We start from the raw sequence: 23,526 nt of genomic DNA on the forward strand, positions 1-23,526 counted from the left end.
TGAGAGGATTCAGAGCTAGGCAGAACCACAGAGGACTCAGACTATCACCCTGAAATATTCCTCGCTCAATCCTTATAAAATCCTGCGGGCCAGGGCTCTCATCCCCGCCTCCTGGTTGACGAAGGACTGTGGTCCATTGCCTCATACACGCGCTTAGAAAGGCTCTTAAAGCTGTATCAACTTTATACAGCTCTAAGACCCTCTCCAGCCATGAGTGAGGCACCGAATCATAGGCCTTCTTGTAGTCAATCCAGGCTGCTGAGAGGGCCCCCCTGTTCCGCCGGATTTGTTGGCAGATGGTCATGTCTATGAGGAGGAGCTCTTTAGTACCACGGGACCCAACCCTACATCCATTTTGAGCAGAGGCCAAAATATTGTTTGCGACAATGTGCGCGTTGATTTTTGCTCTCAAAATGGATGTAAGGAGCTTGTAGAGTGTAGGCAAGCATGTGATGGGTCTGTAGTTCTTCGCTTCCGTGGTACTACCGGACTTATAGAGCAGGAAGGTGACACCAGTTGTTAAGGAAGGTGGGGGAAAACCAAGCTCGAGGGCTTGTTGAAATTGTGCTGCCAAGCAGGAGTGTGAGCATCGGAACCATTTTAGCCAGAAGTTGTGCAATCCATCCGGCCCAGGACTTTTCCAGTTCTGGGCCGTGCGAATGGCACAACTTACGTCATCGGGGCTGATGGTGACTGCCCCCATAGGTTCGATGGACTCGCACTCACGCTCGACAACACTCATCCAACTCCCCTCGGTGTGTCCGACAGGCACTGACCAGATGCTACGCCAGAAGTCATTCATGACAGTAGCATCCGGTGGCTGCGAGTCGGACGCACGAGGGTTGGTTTCCTCCCACTTTCGGTACATCTTCCTTTGGTCACTCTGGAAAAGACGGTTCTGCTGGAATCGGTCCACACGCTCTCTGTAGCGGCGAATACGGTTTGCCCATGCATAGACTTTCTGCTTTAGAAAGTCGATGCGCTCCGTAATGTTGGCCATGTAGTCGCGGGGCCTAATATCCGTCCCCGCGAATGCCTGGTTTACAAAGCGCATTACTCGGGGGCGATTGTTGCCCCCCCTGAAGCAGATCAGCTTTGCGATAAGAGTCCTAAAAGAGCTGATACGTCGCTCGATCCGTATTTGCCATGCGGGGGCACCCCCGGCGGTCCTAGGTGCACGTTCAGAGTCCGGAAACTTGACTCGTGCAACACGGCACGCCGCGATGGCTCCGCAATACATGATCGCGTGCGTATCATCTAAATCTTTACTAGTCCGCAAATATGGCTCTAGTAAAGCGTTTAGGGCTCCCATTAGCGCTAGATTGTGTCTATTCATAGGCAAACGTGGTAATCGTGGCCTAGTATTGGGTGTGGAGCGATACTGCGTAATCGCCTCATCCAAAGTCCTCCTCAGTTGCTCATTGGCTGTACTACTCACACTCTGCGCGAACTCCTCCTCGTCGGCACAGAGATCTACCCGCGGCGCCTCCGGTGCCTGGTCGGGTGCCGGCACCGGATCCGGCGATGTGGCGGGCGGGTCTCGCACCGAGGTGGAGGCTGCGCGAGCAGAGAGAGCCTCCAGGCGAAGCCGATCAAGTGTCGAGTCATCCAACCGCTTTAGCCGCTGGATGACTCGCACCTGATCCGATAGCCGTTGCGCAGTCACGTCGATGGTTGGTTCGAGGGTCTGAAACAGTGGAAGCATTCGGACACGGTACGCGCATAAGTCGGTTCCCCCCTCTGTAGCCCCATAGTAGGCGCGCATGACGTTCTCATTCATGGTTTGAGACCATCTCATGCGACGCACTACACCACCGGCAGCGGGAGCCGTGGGCGGAGCAAGATGTCCCGCAGGCCCCAAGCGTGCCGGCAGCGGTGGCCGCCCGCGTCGCGCTGGTGGTCGTGGCGGCGGCGGCGGCGGCCCGCACTCGTCGCTCGACTCGCTGGTATCGGGCGCAGTGGCGAATTCATCGCCCGATGATTGTGAGGAGACGGACGAGACGGGCGAGGGTGGTGGGCGTGCGTTGGCTGTGGTAGACGCTTGTGAACGCGCTTTACTTCGTGTAATCATTTTCCTTTGTCATTCAACCATTGTTTGTCGGCTAGTTTCGTACAGTTACATTTTTTGCGGTCACGTATCCTTTTGCGAAGTGTCGCATTATTGTGAAGGTAACATTTCCACAAAAAAAAATCAACTAAAATGTAATAAAAGCCAGTAAAAACATATTTGATCGCATATAAAAGGAAAATTTAGTAAAAAACGCGTCTGACGTTGACGGCGTCAAGTTTTTTTTTTTTTTTTTTTTTTTTTTTTTTTTTTTTTTTTTTTTTTTTTTTGACATTTATTATTATTATTATTATAAAGCTTTATTACTTCCATAGTTTTAACAGTTTTATAAATATATTATTTGATGATAGTTTTATATGGACCCCGTTTGGGTAAAAGCCTCCTCCAACCCATGCCATTTTTCACGGTCTTTGGCTGACTCCATCCAGCTTGCACCTGCGACCTTATGAATATCTTCTGCCCAACGCCTTCGTGGCTTGCCTGGTTTCCTTTTTCCTTGTGCTATAGGCCCTGACCATGTTGTTGTTTTAAGTGTCCATCTTTTGTCATTAAATCGAGCAATGTGGCCTGCCCATTTCCATTTGAGTCTCAATGCATGCTGAAGGGAATCTGTGAGTTTGGTTCTGGAGAGAGAACCAATAAATGTTATAACTACCCAAAAATGTAAAAATGGTTTATTTAAATACCTAAAGTAAAGATACAGACTATAGACTTTTACCAACCCTGATTTTTGACGAATTGCTATCGCCTATCAAACTGTCATTTTGTGTGGGATATAATAAAGTAGTTGGCGAATAAGATCCTGAGTATAGCAAGGGTTTGTAACATTAATTAAAAAATATAAGTGTTGGTTTTCCAAAATATAAGTGTGTGCAGGATTACAAATCCAATAATCCGGCAGTTCCAGTAATTCGGCAAAGTGGGAAAAAATCGGGTGCCGGATTACCGAGCGCTGCCTGTAATATTTTTTGCGCTGGTAGCCATGAGGCCTGTTGACATCTTAGCTGAGCAGTGCAAAATTTTAAATGTAATCAAATAGATGAGTATACAATATTAAATAGAAAAAACCTATATCGATAGTGCCAACGTAACTACTATAACACCTATTGTTAGTTCTTATTATCATGTAGTAAGGTCTAAAATTCAGTAAAAAAACGGGCAAGTGCGAGTCGGACTCGCGCACGAAGGGTTCCGTACCATAATGAAAAAAAAAAACGAAAAACAAAATGCAAAAAAAAAACGGTCACCACGTACTAGTACAAGTACTGACCACGCCCGACGTTGCTTAACTTTGGTCAAAAATCACGTTTGTTGTATGGGAGCCCCATTTAAATCTTTATTTTATTCTGTTTTTAGTATTTGTTGTTATAGCGGCAACAGAAATACATCATCTGTGAAAATTTCAACTGTCTAGCTATCACGGTTCGTGAGATACAGCCTGGTGACAGACAGACGGACGGACGTTTTACCTTTTGGGTACGGAACCCTAAAAAAGATAACTAAGTTAGTATTCAATCTTTATAACCTTTATCAAAGTAATCATTTTACAGTGTGTGTCTAATCGTGGCCATAAATGAAATGAAGGCTACTGCCGAAACATGGAATAACTATGAAATATGTTGACATCCTGATTTAAACTTTATTGTCATGGAGATACAGTCTCAAATACATTTAGTTTAATACAAGTGTACAGTAAAGATAGTATGAAGCACATGCTTACTTAATTTTTATTAGTATCACATAGTAAATTTTCTAGTTTTTTTTTTGCAGGCATTCATTTGAAAATTTTTGACATTATCAAAATCAAAAAATCAAAAATATACTTTATTCATGTAGGCCTAGCAACAAGCTCTTATGAATCGTAATTAATCTTAATCTAATTATCAGAGCAATTTATTGATGTTAATATTATTCCATAATAAAATTGGATTATTATACATATCAAATTTAACACTAAGAATTTCACAAAAGAATCGTCAAACATTAAAAAGATTGTATAAAAAAATACTAGTCTAGAATTTCTAGAATAAAATCTAAATGTCAAAAAAAAGCATAAGTAACAAAAGAAGTAGATAGTATTACATCGGAATATCCATTTCCTCATCAATAATCAAATGTACCTAATAAATAAATAATCATTTCGAATAACAATTAGACTTTAAGTACCTATATCATGTCTGTAAGGTCTATCTATGGGCCTTAGTTATCAAAAAATAAATGATGTTTGATTCGAATATAAATGTAACACAACCTAAAGTGCGACATAAAATAGTAGAAATTGAATAAAATGGAACAAAATATTTCCATACTAAATTATTGCCATGTTTAAGCATTTTTACATCAAAAATGTGACAGTTACGTAGAAAGTGGCGCCCTCATTTAATTTCTACTATTTTATGTCGCACTGTACAAGTGTACAGTCACCTGGAATAATATATTACACAACGAAGGCTGCAAAAATATCTGACACGATCTTATTTGTAGAGCCATAAGAGCGTGCCACATATTTTTGCGGCTTTCGAAGAGTAGGTAACTATGATAGAACCAAGAGCCAAAAGACTGTACATTATGCTTCGTCAACAACTGTATTTAATGAGGACACGCCAAAGTGCTATGATGGCGTAAAATGCACGTCGGTTTTGGTGTCAGGCCTCAATTACCATTTATTTCACATACTGTATGCTTACAAAGAAAATTTCACACTGATTTTAATCAATAAAGCTTATTTTGCAACGGCATCAGTTTTAATAACCTATTAAGAAATGCATGTTTGGACAATGTTCAATTTAGTTTGATTACTTTCTGCTGTGGAGTTTTTTCTTATACGCTTGGCCAAAATGCGTAATTTCTTATGATAATTAACTTTGCATGCATTGTATAGACCAGCGGGCTCAGCATGGTTCCATTTTTATCGACTATCACTATGCCCGTCACTTTCGTACTTACATACTTGTTAGAACGTGACAGGCATGGTGACAAATGATAAAAATGCGACCGTGCTACTAGGGCTGGGCTCGGAAACCGGTATTTGCTCCATACAAAAATACCGGTATTATTACGTTCGTTTTCGTTCTTTGGTTTATTATTTCATTTTTAATGGGACAATCTAATAATACGAAGTTTTTACCTAAATACATGATCCAGTCCTGCGTACAGAGCATAAAATAATTCAAAATATTGGGCTATTTCGGGGTTTAAAAAAAAAAGGGGTCCGAGCCCTGGTGTAGACTACTCAAGGTTTTTTTATACCATAATGGTGGCAAACAAGCACTTGGTGTAAAGCAGACACTGTAGCCTATTGACTTTGCTCTAGTGGAGTTCTGAAGGTGCACTAAAAACGAAAATAGCAAGACAAAAGATTCTGAAGTATTTGGCATCACATGAGAATGTATTTGATATTTAAAATTTGTGACGGAAAGTCAAATCAATGAATTTATAGTTACACAAGCCCTTTATGACTTTCTTGCATAATCGTTATTTATTCAACTAAAATTCTAAACTTTATGCTGAATAAATCATTTGATGATATTGTCTGTCATTAAAGGGTTATTTTTGTATCATTGTTTCATTAAACTTTTATTTGTTTATTCGTATGGCTTAATTGTTCTGTTGTTTATAAAGATGTTCTAATCGTTCTGTATCCATACTATTCATGGGATTATGTCACTGTTGAGGGTAAACAAGTCTGCAGGGTTTCCGTCGTATTTGCTAATTGGGCAGTACTGAATGATGTACTCGATGTCCTGCACAGGAGCCCTGCAATCGTCCTTTGGAGACTCTATCCATCTACACTTGTGCAGGAATGCTCGTGAGTGACCTTAGCCAGTTCGGTTGCTGGCCTATTCAGTTGGCAGTTGGTTCATTAAACTTAACTTAGTTCTTACGTTACTCCAACTACATATAAAACCATGAATAACCCACTTTTACAGACTGCATTGTTTTAAATTATGAAGTTATGAACTTGCAAAGAAAATCAATTACTCATGGTTGGCTGCTAAGATGTTTAAACTTAAAACTTTTAATTAAACAATGTACAGCTGAAGATACGAAGTTTTTGCATTAATCCTAGGACGCCATGCCTATTATGATGATGCTCTCCTGACCAACTATCTTCTTGCTAAATACTCGAGCGCATTTTGGGCACGTCAGCACACCACCTATATAGTTTATAATTTATATAGTAGTGTTTCTACTTGATAAAAACAAATTAAAATATTTTTCTGAAAAATAATTTAATCTGTTCAAATACTTCTAATAGTACCAATATAGTTGTAGGAAATTGAGGTTGGCGGCCGACCGAGCCTTAAGCTCATCTCGTTTTTTGACAAGCTCACTGCGGCATTCAGTCTCAAAAATGCTAACTCGATCATGAATGAAGCCTCTTTGGCTGTCTTTGCCTCTCAAAGGGTTAAGCAGAAACATATTTTGTATAGTCCTCCTCATCATTTTTTTCGACGACTAAGTATGGGGTAGCTGATACTGGTGAATTTCCAATATGACTAGGAACTCCTGTAGCTATTTAAGAAGTGTAATAGCTATAGGAGCTTTGTGAGCCCCCATGGGGTTGTGCATAGGATAAATAGATGCAGTGTATTCATATGATCTCGCTTGAATTATCATTATTGAAAATTAACAATAATGATAATTATTGTTAATTATAATTAATAATAGTCCAATCTAGCATTTAATCAGGAGTAATATAAATAAATCACCAAAGTATTCAAATTTAAATGTGAAAGTACAGAAATGTTTGCACATTTTCGTGACGGCTAGTATTACCATGTTCCGTACGCGTTTAGAAACACTGTATTTTAGTAAATGAGCCTCATTTTCATACAAGAAGCGGGTAATTTCACACCCTGCCGCTTTGTCGAGTTGGAAGGCAAAAAACACGATTTTTGACAGTCCGCTATCTCCCTCGCACTTTGCACTGCCCGTATATGACCGTCCTTGTCATCACTGACAGATATTACTGACGTGTCTAACTGATCTGATAACAAGCGTAACAATAAACGAAAAATGTTTATTTAAACGCTTTTGTGACACAAAATATTTAAGTAAAAGCTAGAAATATGATTGGACTACAAGTTACATTCACTTTAAAGGCTAAATATCCTCATGCAACAGTAAAAATGATGAGAAAGGTCGAATACTCACTGCCTCCATACTCCCAGAAGGGAACAGATCCATCTTTCTGGGCCAAATAAGGTGGTTTGAATGAGTATTTGTACTCGAATCGTCTATGCACCGTCTGGCTGTTGGCACGCACTGTGAAGCATAGTAATAACGCACAGAACAATAGTTTTATTGAGAACATTTTCGTCGACCAACCCAGTTCGTGTCACGTCAAAACTGAACCGAGTGAAGTTTGTCGTGACATTGTCAAGAGAACGTGGAAGTACAGTGTTGTCAGAAAAAAAAAACCGGCCAAGTGCGAGTCGGCCTCGCGCACGAAGGGTTCGGTACCATTACGCAAAAAAATCACGTTTGTTGTATTGGGAGCCCCCACTTAAATGGGGTTCAATTTCAATTTTCAATTTATTTATTAACGCAAAAACACAACATAGCGGCAACACAAGTAAATCATCTGTGGTGACAGACAGACGGACGGACAGACGAACAGTGGAGTCTTAGTAATAGGGTCCCGTTTTTACCCTTTGGGTACGAAACCCTAAAAATAGAGTGGTCTAAAACGGGTTCCAACTGCGAGTTTAATCAAATATATTTTTTTATGTACTGAGGGTCTATCGCGAAAAATGTAAATCAAAATTTTATTATCAGCCTCTCTATTGTACTTCCTTCTGAGACAGGCAGATAATAAAAAATAGTTTTTTTCCCACAAATAAGGATTTTCTTGAACGTCACCTTGGTCACCTTTCACATGCCTTCACCATGCCTTTCACCGTCTTTTTTATCATCTGTGGTTCGATTCAGCATTGTCAATAAATGAAAAAATCTACCGGCAAAAATAAACAAAATTTACACGCAAAGTCACGAAACCCACAACTTCTAATAGGATATCTAGATTTAGCGTGTTCTGTTACAACTCTAAGAGTTATTTTTTCACAAAATGACCTCAAAAAAGCCCAAAACCGAGTTGGTGGCTATTTGTAAACTTGAATTTTACAGGAAACAGAAAAACTGGAAGTTTTGCTCCCAGAAACGTGAAGCGAAGGATTCTAATAAGAAACGTAGTAAAAGTACCAAGTAAGTGGTTAGACTGAGAGTCATAAATAGGTCTAGTTACATTTAAATACATAAATAGCATAAACTTTGGCTATGAAATGCTGCGTAACATAGTTTCATACTAGATTGGGCCAGCGAATTCTATTCCTTATATCCTGGGTCCAAAACTTAGATTTCCTCGAAATGTCCATGCACCTACAGCACATGTACAACATGAACTGAAACATAACCCCTATAACAATTATAACCCCTAGCCTATATGGACAGTCGATTTGGAGAGGGTGTTGGGAGTAGGGGGGGCAAAGGGCATAGGGCTACCCCTCCTACCAAGAGTGCTGGTGTCACATTATGTTTTATTTTCTCTTTATGGCCGAGATGCTAGCCCTTTAAGCCCTCATATGCCAAGGTCATATACGAGGAAACTAAGTGAAAAAATCCTGGCACATGAAGGGTTAAGCCAAATCTCATAGAAACAATCAAAACCTATGCTGACACTATCTATAACAGGGGTCACGAAATGGCAGACCGCAGTCCGCATCTGGACTGCAGACCTAATTTATTTAACAAACTCAAAGGAGAAACGGATTGCGATAGTCATTTTATTTTAAGAACCGGACCCCTGAAGTAACTAATTGGTGACCCCTGATCTATAAAATATTTGACAAGTATCAACCCCATTTCAGTGCAAAACTGAACCAGACCTACAACATTGCACCGGCACCGAAGAAGCCAGAAGCGGAACCAGTCCCAGCAGCACCAGAACCTGCAGAGCCCGAGGAACAGCAGAACCTGAATGAAGCGTTTGTGGAGGCGGAGACTGGGACAGCCTCGGAGTCGGACGAGCCCCCGGTGGAGGGGCAGGATATCTTGAAAGATGTCCTTAAAACTGAGACAGGTATACTTAAGTGGCTATGAATATGGAAGAGTTTTTATTTTTAATTCATTATGTTTTTTCGCACTACTAGAGCGCTACTACTAGCAAATTTAATTTAAATTATTTTTTTATATTAATAGAAAAAATTCACCATGAACTGCAAGACTCAAACTGGCGACCATTCAGGACACCGGTCCGATCGCTGCTACCTACTGACACAGAATAAATAATGGTACTATGGTACAGAAAAGTCACTACCTACAAAACCAAAGTTTGACAGCAATTTAGGGACGAATCATGCTATCCCTTTCTAATATATGGCACTATCCCTTTTGGCTATTAAGGGTTGTCAAAATTCAAGTCATTATCTTATCTGTAGTTGTGCACGCAAAAGGACGTCAAGTGGTGTCAACCCTGATAATTGCTCGGAGCAATGCTAAGCCGACTGGAGCCGAGTTTGCCCGAAGTCAAGAGTGTCTCCCCGCTGCTACTCACCTATGGAGGCCTGTTCACAGATGTTTCTGCTTAATACAAAATTCATTTATTATCCTCCACAGGAAAGCCTTCATCTCAATCGGAGCCCCCCTGGAGCCCCTATTCGCCACGCTGGTCCATCCAACGCTGGGCGGAGCGCCACCGCCTCTGGAACACTGAACCTACCCAAGTTCCACCATGCCCCACTTTTAATCCATCGTGCCCCACGTTTGATCCACCGTGCCCCACTTTTAATCCATCATGTCCCACGTTTGATCCACCATGCCCCACTCGCAATTGTCTTACACATGATCCAATACATCCTTTACAAAATCTAGGCATTAACTCTCCAACATACCCTCAAAAAAACCTTCAAGACGCTAATTGTCCTATCTTTGATAACAACTACAATAAAATACAGCAAGACTTATACTCGAATCAAAACTTTCAACACTACCCTACTTATGACTCAAATTACCCCACATACACAAAACATACAGAATTCGACCCAAAATATGCAAGTGTGGTTTACTATAACTCGTGCTACCAAGACCTCGATGTGCCCCAGCCCCATAGAGGGCACAATGAGGCATTTGTGCCCCAGAATGATGAGATGAATGTGGGGAAGGAGTGGGATGACCGGGAGTGGTGCGCGGGGGAGGGCGCGGCGTGGAGCGAGCCGGGGTGGCTGGCAGGTACGGCTATAACAATCATTATATTCTAACTAAATAATAATATTATTATTATAGTTGGTCAAGCAGATCTTGTTAGCAGAAAAAAGCGGCAAATTTGAAAAATGTAGGCGCGAAGGGATATCGTCTCATAGAAAATTTGAATTTCGCGCCTTTTTCTACTGACAAGATTTGCTTGACCATCTATAGCTTGTTTGTAATGTTTGTTTAGTGCTAGTTTTGGTTGATTTCGTTAAATTCATTTTCATATTAACAATGGATTTTTCTGCTATTTTTGAAACGACATTTAGAAAAAGTACAGGCCAGTCAATTGTTTTAATATTTTCTGGTTTTAGGACTTTTGAACCGATATTGTCTGTAGGTATTTTCATTATATTGAAATAAAAGAAAGTGAATATAATGATCATTATGGTCGTCATATTTATACATACATATAAATAAATATTATTTTTATACAAATATGAAGTCGGTTGTTATAGTGAGTAAGGGGGTCGTCCATTAATTACATCACACGTTTAGGGGGGGGTTAAGAAAATGTGACATGTTGTGACAAGGGGGAGGAGGGAGTCACAAACTTTAAAAAAACCTAGAAAATCGTGTGACGTAATTAATGGATGAACCCTAACTGAATCGTTGTGTTGTGTGCAGAGGCGGCGGCGCTGGGTGTGTGCGGTGGTGTGGGAGGGGGTGTGTGCCGGGGAGGGGGAGGAGGGGGCGGGCCGGGCGGGGAGGACGCCGTGGACGGGGACTGGCGGCGCGACCTGGTGAGTCCACACCGGTCACCGAGCGAATGGTAGGGGAGAGGGAAAGTCAGTACCGTCTTTACCATAAGAACACACGGGGCCCGTGCCCAGGGCCCCCATCCTCACGGGGCCCCGAAGGACACAATAACAATATATTTGATTACCCATTATAAATAGAAGATCATAGTAGAATAGTAGTTTTGTGTTACAAGGGATCAAAATGGTATATTTCCGTCAAGGGCGTACATTGAATCCTGAATGAAGCGATGGATTCTACAATAGAATCCCGAACGTAGTGAGGGATTCTAAAGTAGAATCCTGAGCGTAATGAGGGATTTAAGTGTTAACGCCCAAGACAAAATAATTTTGATACCGTGTGCCACATACTGCTTTTCACATCAACTATGAGGAAAATAAAAAAATCTTAGTGATGACACAAATTATTATGTTTCAAAATATTATTCAAGCTAAAATAAGAATGCAAAAAATAACAAAAACAATGTCCTAGAACAGAAAAGTGCCACTTAGATCCCTCCTAGCGGGGAAGAAAAAGCCCGTTTCCGAATAGGTGATGTGAAAAAATGTTAGTTTAATTAGCTTTCTTTACTTTCCAAAAGGGCCCCAAATTCTTATGTGCCCGAGGGCCCCAGCATAGTTTAAGACGGCCCTGGGGAAAGGGCGGTGAACTGTGTCGGGCGTGACTCACTCCACGATTTCGTCGTGTCGCTACAAGTGCATGCGGTCCACACCAATTTTGCCGCGCACCTCTACGGAACGGACGCCTGCTCGCGCTTGCGCCACCTTGCGGTCATGTCTGTCGTAACAGACGCGTTTTGTTAGAGAGTGAACCCTCTGTACCTAGTACTATTATTTATTCTGTGACCGAGTCAGGATATTTTGAACGTTAATTAGTATAGTTGAATCATCGAGAGCGTGGAATTGCATATCTAGTAGTATTGTTTGTTTACAGGCATTCTATATTTGAATTTTCTATTTTCTTGTACTATCAGCATACAACCACTACAAATGCAATTCCATCTTCTCGATAATTCAACTATATTCAGTGTTAGCTGGAGTGAATTACCCATGTAAGTTTGTTTAGTCGAGTTTCCAATGTTTCGACACACTTGCGTATTAAAAATATGAAACTTAATAGAAATCCCTACCTTTGTAAATGAATGAATATTGTTATTGTGTTAGAGCTCGGTGTCTCGCTGCGACAGCCTGCCTTCGGTGGCGAGCAGCGAATTCATTCGCGGCGCCGCGCTCGCCCCGCATTCTACACAGATCGACCTGTTGCTCGGTGAGTCAGACCATTTTCGTTTTTTAGGGTTCCGTACCCAAAGGGTAAAACCGTCCGTCTGTCACCAGGCTGTATCTCGTGATCTGTGATAGCTAGACAGCTGAAATTTTCACAGATGATGTATTTCTGTTGCCGCTATAACAACAAATACATATAAAAATAGAATAAAATAAAGATTTAAGTGGGGCTCTCATACAACAAACGTGATTTTTGACCGAAGTTAAGCAACGTCGGGCGGGGTCAGTAATTGGATGGGTGACCGTTTTTATAGATAATGGTACGGAACCCTTCTTGTGCGAGTCCGACTCGCACTTGGCCGGTTTTTCTAGGTTTACACTTAGATTTAAAGTCGACAACCAATCAATTACATGAGTTAAGGTATTATGTAGTTCGTTGGCTATATCTGACCCGTTCTCTTCAGAGACAAAGATAGTGACATCATCAAGGGGAATTCATTTACATATACCAGAAATAATAGTGGTCCCAGCACACTGCCTTGATGTACCCCTTGTCGATTTATTTCACAATTTGACTGTACTCTTTTTACTGTTTTAGTAGTCCTGTCATATGAATCTAATACGGTGACTTGAGCTCTTTTATCAAGATAGGTTTCTATTATCTTAAGGCAACTCCCCGTATCCCAATGTGATCCAGCTCAGTTAAATTTTGTGAGTCACGCAGTCGAAAGCCTATGAGTTCAGTTTAGAATTTATATATGTATATACGTTGCGTTCCACGGGTAAAGGTACCTTATGGTGATCGGCACTTATGCTAAATAATTGATTAGTTCCCTAGTAGTATCCTTAACCACTTATTACCTTGCAGGCCCAGAACCAGCGACCGCATTAACAGGCCCCGCGCTGGCCGCGGCTGTGGCTCGACACACTGCTGCCCTCCGCGAGCTACTGCACGAGGCACAACGCCGGCAACAGGTACACTTACCCACCTCGTCATACTGCTCTCATCGTGCCCCTACAGTGTGAGGGCACACCGCCGGCAACAGGTACACAGCGGCAAATATGCATATAGTCTCATCGTGCCCCTACAGTATGAGGGTACGAACTTATGTATAACTTCAACCGTTTTTCTAATAACAATGAAAAACCGGAAAATGGGACATCAAAATGGGGAAAAGTAGGGGAAGCATCCATTTGACAAGTTGCTATTTTAATGATATTTTTGACATTTTTGACTACTATTCATCATCCCTGACCACCAGAAAAGACTCTTCGACAAAAATGTATCCAAAGAAATTAAGCGGTTGAAGCGCCCGTGATATTGACCCTTAGTACTTACTCATCTATAATTATTAAGCTTCGCCATGTTTTGCTGCTAAATTACATTTTTCACCGCACAGATACCTTCAAAGGAAGCGCCGACCTACGACGAAATCCCGGTCCGCGACCCCGGGCCCACCCAGTACCACCTTCCCCTGCGCTTCAACGACCCCATCGTGGCCGGCTCGTACCGGACCACCCCGGACTTGCAGGGGCAGACGGGGCAAGCTGGACAGGTAACATGTTGCACCACAGATCCGGGACCCTGGGCCCTCGCAGTATCACCTTCCCCTGCGCTTCAACGACCCCATCGTGGCCGGCTCGTACCGGACCACCCCGGACTTGCAGGGGCAGACGGGGCAAGCTGGACAGGTAACATGTTGCACCACAGATCTGCGACCCCGGACCCACCCAGTACCACCTTCCCCTGCGCTTCAACGACCCCATCGTGGCCGGCTCGTACCGGACCACCCCGGACTTGCAGGGGCAGACGGGGCAAGCTAGACAGGTAACATGTTGCACCACAGATCCGCGACCCCGGACCCACCCAGTACCACCTTCCCTTACGCTACAACGACCCCATCGTGGTCGGCTCGTACCGGAACACCCCGGACTTGCAGGGGCAGACGGGGAAAGCTGGACAGGTAACATGTTGCACCACAGATCCGGGACCCTGGGCCCTCGCAGTATCACCTTCCCCTGCGCTACAACGACCCCATCGTGGCCGGCTCGTACCGGACCACCCCGGACTTGCAGGGGCAGACGGGGCAAGCTGGACAGGTAACATGTTGCACCACAGATCCGGGACCCTGGGCCCTCGCAGTATCACCTTCCCCTGCGCTACAACGACCCCATCGTGGCCGGCTCGTACCGGACCACCCCGGACTTGCAGGGGCAGACGGGGCAAGCTAGACAGGTAACATGTTGCACCACAGATCCGCGACCCCGGACCCACCCAGTACCACCTTCCCCTACGCTACAACGACCCCATCGTGGCCGGCTCGTACCGGAACACCCCGGACTTGCAGGGGCAGACGGGGCAAGCTGGACAGGTAACATGTTGCACCACAGATCCGCGACCCCGGACCCACCCAGTACCACCTTCCCCTACGCTACAACGACCCCATCGTGGCCGGCTCGTACCGGAACACCCCGGACTTGCAGGGCCAGACAGGGCAAGCTGGACAGGTAACATGTTTCACCACAGGTCCGCGACCCCGGGCCCACCCAGTACCACCTTCCCCTGAGCTACAACGACCCCATCGTGGCCGGCTCGTACCGGACCACCCCGGACTTGCAGGGGCAGACGGGGCAAGCTGGACAGGTAACATGTTGCACCACAGATCCGCGACCCCGGACCCACCCAGTACCACCTTCCCCTGCGCTACAACAACCCCATCGTGGCCGGCTCGTACCGGAACACCCCGGACTTGCAGGGGCAGACGGGGCAAGCTGGACAGGTAACATGTTGCACCACAGATCCGCGACCCCGGGCCCACCCAGTACCACATTCCCCTGCGCTACAACGACCCCATCGTGGCCGGCTCGTACCGGACCACCCCGGACTTGCAGGGGCAGACGGGGCAAGCTGGACAGGTAACATGTTGCACCACAGATCCGCGACCCCGGACCCACCCAGTACCACCTTCCCCTGCGCTACAACGACCCCATCGTGGCCAGCTCGTACCGGAACACCCCGGACTTGCAGGGGCAGACGGGGCAAGCTGGACAGGTAACATGTTGCACCACAGATCCGGGACCCTGGGCCCTCGCAGTATCACCTTCCCCTGCGCTACAACGACCCCATCGTGGCCAGCTCGTACCGGAACACCCCGGACTTGCAGGGGCAGACGGGGCAAGCTGGACAGGTAACATGTTGCACCACAGATCCGCGACCCTGGGCCCTCGCAGTATCACCTTCCCCTGCGCTACAACGACCCCATCGTGGCCGGCTCGTGCCGGAACACCCCGGACTTGCAGGGGCAGACGGGGCAAGCTGGACAGGTAACATGTTGCACCACAGATCCGCGACCCTGGGCCCTCGCAGTATCACCTTCCCCTGCGCTTCAACGACCCCATCGTGGCCGGCTCGTACCGGAACACCCCGGACTTGCAGGGGCAGACGGGGCAAGCTGGACAGGTAACATGTTGCACCACAGATCCGCGACCCCGGGCCCTCGCAGTACCACCTTCCCCTGCGCTTCAACGACCCCATCGTGGCCGGCTCGTACCGGACCACCGCGGACTTGCAGGGGCAGACGGGGCAAGCTGGACAGGTATAATATGTACTTTGGATACATTCTGTTAGCTTAAGGCCCCGTAGGTTAGTGTTCTTCTCTCACTCTCGCTGAGGGTGGGCGAGACGGCTGCGGGTGCCCCGATCGATCGGGGCTTCATAGGCAGGGTCACTATACCCGCTCGGCCTGTCTCGTCGCCTACTACAGAATATTTTAATAATATAATAATTTAGTCTATATACGTCCCACTGCTGGGCACAGGCCTCCTCTCAAGCACCAGAGGGTTTGGGCTGAAGTCCCCACGCTAGCCCAATGCGGATTGGGGACTTCACATACACCTTTGAATTTCTTCGCAGATGTATGCAGGTTTCCTCACGATGTTTTCCTTCACCGAAAAGCTAGTGGTAAATATCAAATGATATTTCGTACATAATTTCCGAAACACTCATTGGTACGAGCCGGGGTTTGAACCCGCGACCTCCGGATTGAAAGTCGGACGTCATATCCACTCGGCCACCACCGCTTTATATATATTAGGGATGTTCCGACTAGTCGCCGACTAGTCGGGAAAGCCGACTATCCGGCCACATTTGTAGTCGGCGATTAGTCGGCGACTAGTCGGCAAAAATGGCCGATTAGTCGGCACTTTATTAGTGAAAAAAAAAACCGAAAAAAAGAAATCAACAGTCAATATTTACCATATGTTTTATGACTAAAATGCCTATTCAGGGTGCAAACAAAAACTTTTGTTCATATAATTGATCGTTTGATCGTTATAATATGTTGGTGGGCTGGTGTTTTCCTCTACAGGTCGATCTCAGCTGATTCTCGTGTAATTTCATGGGCAAGTTCGATAGTAAAATAATTTTATTATTATTCAGTTTTTTATGGTGGAGCCATGGGGAACTATTATTAATCTTATTGCAAAATTTGGACAGGGTATGTTGCTCGTAAAGACGCTAACCATAGGGGATAGGTTCTTAAATGGCGACTACGTACGGGAAATAGAACATTGGAAATACCTCCTTCAAGCTGTACTGACGGTCTGCTCAGGATCTCAAAATAAAAGAAAGACAGAAATTGAACGAGTATTCTTGTGATAGGTCTTTGAACCTGTAGAGAACACCTTTTAGCCAAGCTAATATGATGAATAGCGCAACCAAAGGAGCAAAACGATTGTTTTTCACCAGAACTTATACGAAACTAATGATCTGGCCGACTAGCCGACTAGTCGGCCGACTAATCGGCAATTCGAGCGCCGATTAGTCGGCTAGTCGGCCAAATCAATAGTCGCTACATCACTAATATAATATATATATTTTTTTATTTCAGGGGCAAAGTGAGGTGGGGCGGGGGCGCGGGCGGCTTCGGGTCGGGGTCCGCATGGGGCGCCCCTGCAGGTTGTGAATATTGGCTTACAGTACATCCCGTGCTCCATTACGACACCCTGTGCTAAGTAAGCTCATTACGTGACTGCTTCGAAAATTTAAAGTGCCATGTCGTACGATACACGTGCAAATAGCTAATTCGCAACTCGTGTCGAATTAAAACACTTTCTTCGGTCGTGTTTTAAAATTTGCCACTCGTTGCGAATTTCATATTTTTCGCACTTGTATCGTAAATAACTATTTTCTACTCGTCGACTGTAATTCTTGAATTAAGATTTCTTATACCAAACTGCAATTGGGTATTTCTAATGTATGGGCTCCCAACTCAACTATAATATTCATTTCGATACAGTTTAGTCAACTATAATGAAATTAATCAATCACAGCTCGCCGCGATCAAGAGGACGAAACAAAACCATAGCTCAAATTAATTATTTATTTTAGGTTGTATAGTAGAAACAATTGGTTCATATGTCAGAAACGCGCATGTGACACCCTTAATATAGCTACATCCATAGACTACGAAAACCACTTAGTGTTGCTTGTTAGTCTCCATAGGCTACGGTGGCCAAAATCGATAAAAACAACTGTCTAAAAATTGAATTTAGCGCGGAGCAAGTACCAGGGCCTCATGAGTTACGAGAAGGTGTCGTTGACCAATGCGGCGGCCGGGGCGCGTACCAGTATGAAGGTATCGCGGCTGCTCGCGAATCTTAGCTGTATACTTTTGGTTTGGTTTGTTTGTATGATTCTACAAGTATTATTTTTGTTGACTCATAGAAAAAGTATTGTATACAATAGTGATATAATCAAGCTTTTAAATTTCGTACCACACTTAGGCAACTCGGCAAGCTTCGTTCCCTAAACACGGTGCTCGACTGAAAAACTCTCTATTATATCACGATTGTATAAAATACTATTTTTATATCGTCAGATTTAGATAAAATTCAGCAGATAGAGTTCCACATCCTGTACATAATAAGCGCAATTTCAACGTATGCCCTTAAAGTATGTCCTTCCCATGAGTTACGAATACGTATGGTATTTTCTTAACCCGACGGAAAATTGTAAATTTTTGTCCCAAGTAAGGACTAGTGCGATAATTAGCACATTAGGTAACTATGTCGAAAATTTAAAGGGCCGTATATTATGTGACTGTAAAACGTTGTACGATACATGTGCGAATAGGTATGACGCAACTCGCGTCGATTTAAAACACTCCCTTCGGTCGTGTTTTAATTTATCGCCACTCGTTGCGAGATTAATGTATTATTATAATAGCTGTGCTTTTTGTAAATCGTTGTTTAGGCTTAAAAAGCAACCGCGTTAATACGAATCTGATAGAATTATTTTGAAACTTGTACAAACCTAACTTGAGAAATTTATAACTAAATATTTAGTGTAAGCAAAGATATTGATTGAGTAAAATGCGTAAAATCTAGGACAATTTCGTTTCGAATTTGACGAGATGGCGCTGTACAGCTCCGTACATTTTGCGGTAACTCTAACTGTCAAAAGTTGACGTTTGACAATTTAGTGACCGCCAAACAAATGGCGCAGTCCAGCGCCATCTGTTTTGGATGTCAAACTAAAGGGGAACGTTTTTTTCTTAGACTTTACGTCTCTATTACAAACAATTATCTTTGGTAATGGTGAGCATCAGGGTGGTGGGGTGCATAGTATAACACAGACGGTCTCCCCACATTGACATTAAACCTTATAAGTATTTTAAAACATCGCCATTTATTGATAACTCCTGATGTCCTCCTGATGTTCATAATAATGCCATATGTTATGCTGTGAAATGTGAATGCCCTAGGTGACCTTAAGTGCTATAATTAAATATAATGCCAAACGTTGGTTCCTAAATGTGTTCAAAATGTTAGTATTAAGTTTTTTTAATTATATACAATTATAGTTTACGAATCGTTATTTTCTCATTCCTAGTTATGAAGGCAAAATACACAGGGACAGCATGATTCGTCGCATCGTCCCTGAATCGCTGTCAAACTTCGGTTTTGTATGAAGTTTATTTTCTGTAAGGTAGTACTATTACTTATTATGTGATCTACCTCAAATTATTCTATTGTGACCAGTACGGACCGAGTGTATGGGTTGGGTATCTGTATTTTAGATACTAACAGACTGATTGCTATAAAAATATGAATAAAAATGGATCTGAAAAACTCTTGTGGCTTTTATTACCCGATTTCAATACCTAAGCAAAAGGAGGGTTATGAATTTGAATGATATATCAAGCATTTATTATAACAATCATAAGTAATACATAGAAACATACATATAAAGGATTAGGTAATAAATAGGTAGGGTAGAAAAGGGGTTTCAATCGATGTGTCGAAGGGCGGCACCGCCGTCGAACCCAAGCCACCTGGCAGTGGACTTAAACCGGTGGCGTGTGCCTCGGATACACATGCTGGTGGCGCGTATAACGGCGATACTGATCCTGCATCTCAGCCAGCCCAGTATGGTGCTTAGAGAACGGTTCCACCGTTGAGATATAGTTTCTGCCATATGTTTTATAAAGGAGGACATTTGAGGTGCATAGACGCTGTCATCAGATGTTACAAGTGGGGTGAACGTTGCATGTCGCATTACCCATCTATCCAGTAGGATTCACTATCTCGATCCACCAGTGGATTGAATAGCACGCTGAAGTTCACTGTGGTCCACCAGTTGGATCATACCAAGATTGTATGGTGTTTTCGTCTTTGAACGGTATTTATTTATGTATGTATGTTAATCTGTTCCGTTATGCCAAACAGAATTTAGTAGGCTATAGAGGCGTATTGTCAAAGTAAATTTTGTAGTCGCAGTAAATTTACTGCCATACATTTATCTTGATGTACCTATATCTTTGGTAATACATATTTATATGTTCTAAATTAACTATTCATTGGGTAAAGGCCCCGTGCATGAACTATATAGGGGACAGCATAGGAGCCGTCAGATTTTTGGCGCGAAGCGTAAATGTGTCGTTTATGCGTCCGATGTAGCCCACAAGATGGCAGAATCTACTATGCAGAAGGAAACGTACCGACGAGAACGGTAGATGGTAGCACTTGCTTTGGCAATGTACATGAGCACATATGTTTCCGATTCAGGCCACAAGATGTCAGACCCTCCAACGCGCACGGCCCCTATAGTCATTATAACAATATAACATAACCTGCAGCTGTATAAGGCCGCCCCTCCAACACGCGCGGTCTCTATAGTGCCGCCAAACATTGCTAGATGTCGCTGAAGAGTAGCGACATCTTCACGCAGGAGGGTGAACTATTTTGTATTGTCTACAAACACTTTGTAGTTGATGCCCTTAAATATAGAGGTCGTTTAATAGGCAAGGCAAACCGAATAGAGGTGTAGGTATTGTCAAAGTAAATTGTAGTCACAGTAAATTTACTGCCATCTTTCGACACAAGACTTTTAGAACGCCATTTGACTTTGATCCTTGTTCTTTCACGGATATGTTAAACATTAAAATAAAACGAAACTATCTACTACAAATATTAAACTAAACTTATTAATAAATAATGCTCCCGGTCACCTTCATGCGTTATGGTGCCCAGAAGGCTGGCAGCGTTACCTTTTTGGATGTCAGGCTAATCCCTTGGAAGAGGTAGCTGGTCCGGCCCCTCCGGTCACCTGAGGTGTCAGTAAGGCGCTGGGACATTTCCTTGAAAAAGGCTTTTGCGCTAGGTCCCCAAGGTCCCAACGTCTACGCCAAAGGGCGCAAATATGTAGCCCTCGCCGAGGACAACATATTTGCGCCGCTTGTTCTGCTCAGCGGTTGTAGCCGCCGCTCCCGCCTTGACGGAGGTCGCCTGTATGTAGGCGGGACGGCGCGAGCGTGTCAACGCTGGTGGCGTCCCCAGCCTCCACTGGTCTAAGAGCTAGCTACGGAAATAGGTTTGCAATTTATAGAGCAACGAAATCCCTGTAGTTAGTGTGCCATACTATCATTAATCATTAACCCGGGCGCCTGGCTGCTGTTCAGCGGTGGGTGTGAGAGGTGTCAAATAAATTTAATTTATTTGACACCTTAATTTAAGAGCAATTCTTTATTTATTTATATGTATATTTATATATATATTTCGGGGATCTCGGAAACGGCTCTAACGATTTCGATGAAATTTGCTATATGGGGGTTTTCGGTGGCGATAAATCGATCTAGCTAGGTCTTATCTCTGGAAAACACGAATTTTGGGTTTTTTTATGTTTTCCGAGCAAAGCTCGGTCTCCCAGATATTTTATCTTATACGGAGTTATAAATATCTTTGGGTATATCGTTATGTCCAGTAGAGGGCTCTGTAACCGCTACTCTGTCTGTAGCGCAGCGGGCAGTGCATGGGCATTTGCAGGACCCTTGAAGTCCCAGTTGTCTAGGATTCACTGTATAATGAAGCGGGTATAATTATGATTTTCTCCCAAATTAGGTATTATTAACGCGTATGTAAAGATAAAGATTAAGAATTAAGTTTCGAGATCAACAATTGTCTTTTCACATCACCTATTCGAAAAAGGGTTTTTTTCCCCGCTAGGAGGGATCAATGTGGCACTTTTCTTCTCTGGTAGGAGGGATCAAAGTTGTACTTTTCTGTTCTAGGACACGATTTTTTCTTTCTTGCATACTATTTTTTTTGGTCAAATAATACATATGTTGGAACATAACAATTTCCTCATAGCAGTATGTATCACAACGGTATCAAAAATATTTCGTCTTGGGCGTTAACACTAGAATCCCTCATTACGCTCAGGATTCTACTTTAGAATCCATCGCTTCATTCAGGATTCAATGTACGCCCTGGACGGAAATATACCATTTTGATCCCTTGTAACACAAACTACTATTGTCATCCCGTCCCGTTTTACTTTAATTAGTAATTAGGCATAAAATCATTAAAGTTTCAATCAGTCAGTACGAGTAGTTTCCCAATATGCTAAAATAGATATCTCAATCTTCTGAAACACATAGATATTCGCCCTGCCTGTGGAAAATATTTTTCTCAAAAATGGACGGCAAAGTCGACTTTGCCGTTGAAAAAATTGGTCGCGAAGCGCGTAGTTTATGGTCAGTCAAAAATTAAAAAGTTAAAAACATTGCAGTCTCGATTTTGGGACTGCAATGTTGCATACAAATTCCATTATTTGTCGTGTTACAAACTTTTTAAAAATTGAAATGACCATATCAAATGAAGGCACAGGCCCATTTAACAGCCAAACAGATGATTAGTACTTAATATAATTATAATGTTGGTACCGCGACTATTTAGCTGTCTCAAATAGGTTGGCGTTTTTTCGGCAGAAAAATACACTTCTAATTTTTAATTAAAAAAATAAAAAGGCGGTAAAGCTAATTCTTTCACCTTTTTTCTGTGAAAATATATACGTAAGAACGTTGCTTTTGTAAAATATTTCTATTATATTTATATTTCTTGCACCATTTTTGAGAAAAGCACTATATATGACTCGGCTGGAAGGCTACTTGCTGGCTTCGGATTCAATTAAACGGACTCCCAAGGTCGTCCGTTTAATACGAATCCTCAGCCTGCAAGTAGCTACTTCCGAGCCTCGACAATAATGTACTATTTCTCAAAAATGGACGGCAAAGTCGACTTTGCCGTTTAAAAAATAGGTTGCGAAGCGCGTAGTTTATGGTCAGTCAAAAAATTAAAAAGTTAAAAACATTGCAGTCTCGATTTTGGGACTGCAATGTTGCATACAAATTCCATTATTTGTCGAGTTCCAAACTTTTTAAAAGTTGAAATGGCCATATCAAATGAAGGCACAGGCCCATTAAACAGCCAAACAGATGATTAGTACCGCGACTATTTAGCTGTCTCAAATAGGTTGGCGTATTTTCGGCAGAAAAATACACATCTATTTTTTTATTAAAAAAATAAAAAGGCGGCAAAGCTAATTTTTTCAATTGTTTCTACTTTTTTCTGTGAAAATATATACGTAAGAAAGTTGCTTTTGTAAAATATTTCTATGATATTTATATTTCTTGCACCATTTTTGAGAAAAGCACTATATATGACTCGGCTGGAAGGCTACTTGCTGGCTTCGGATTCAATTAAACGGACTCCCAAGGTCGTCCGTTTAAAACGAATCCTCAGCCTGCAAGTAGCTACTTCCGAGCCTCGACAATAATGTACTATTAGTTCAGCCCCCACTCTGTATACCTACGCGGTTATATAGTTTAACACATAGGTAATATAAAATTCAGGTGCGCGCGCCAATGGCGACCCACTCTTATTCACCAC

General features: G+C 43.1%; 2 protein-coding genes across 2 annotated transcripts in view; one reads left to right on the forward strand and one right to left on the reverse strand.

Annotated features, from left to right (window-relative positions):
• Positions 1-7,440, reverse strand: part of LOC134802867 (protein ERGIC-53) — a 30,465-nt gene extending 23,025 nt beyond the window's left edge. The window contains exon 1 of the mRNA XM_063775602.1: positions 7,226-7,440. Within this exon, the coding sequence (XP_063631672.1) occupies positions 7,226-7,385 (160 nt within the window). The 5' untranslated portion in view covers positions 7,386-7,440. The remainder of the gene's footprint in view (positions 1-7,225) is intronic.
• Positions 7,441-7,971: 531 nt separating this feature from the next.
• On the forward strand, positions 7,972-15,761 carry LOC134802634 (collagen alpha-1(I) chain-like). The gene is made up of 14 exons (XM_063775269.1): positions 7,972-8,275; positions 8,938-9,149; positions 9,686-9,792; positions 10,171-10,297; positions 10,943-11,058; positions 12,238-12,340; positions 13,166-13,272; positions 13,698-13,853; positions 14,009-14,125; positions 14,281-14,397; positions 14,553-14,669; positions 14,825-14,941; positions 15,097-15,213; positions 15,369-15,761. Exons 1-14 carry the CDS (start codon positions 8,139-8,141, stop codon positions 15,759-15,761), a joined length of 2,043 nt encoding a protein of 680 aa, XP_063631339.1. The 5' UTR covers positions 7,972-8,138.
• The last annotated feature ends 7,765 nt before the right edge of the window (positions 15,762-23,526 follow it).

The sequence above is a fragment of the Cydia splendana genome, chromosome 25, assembly GCF_910591565.1.
Source record: "Cydia splendana chromosome 25, ilCydSple1.2, whole genome shotgun sequence".
In the NCBI taxonomy this organism is placed as follows: domain Eukaryota; kingdom Metazoa; phylum Arthropoda; class Insecta; order Lepidoptera; family Tortricidae; genus Cydia; species Cydia splendana.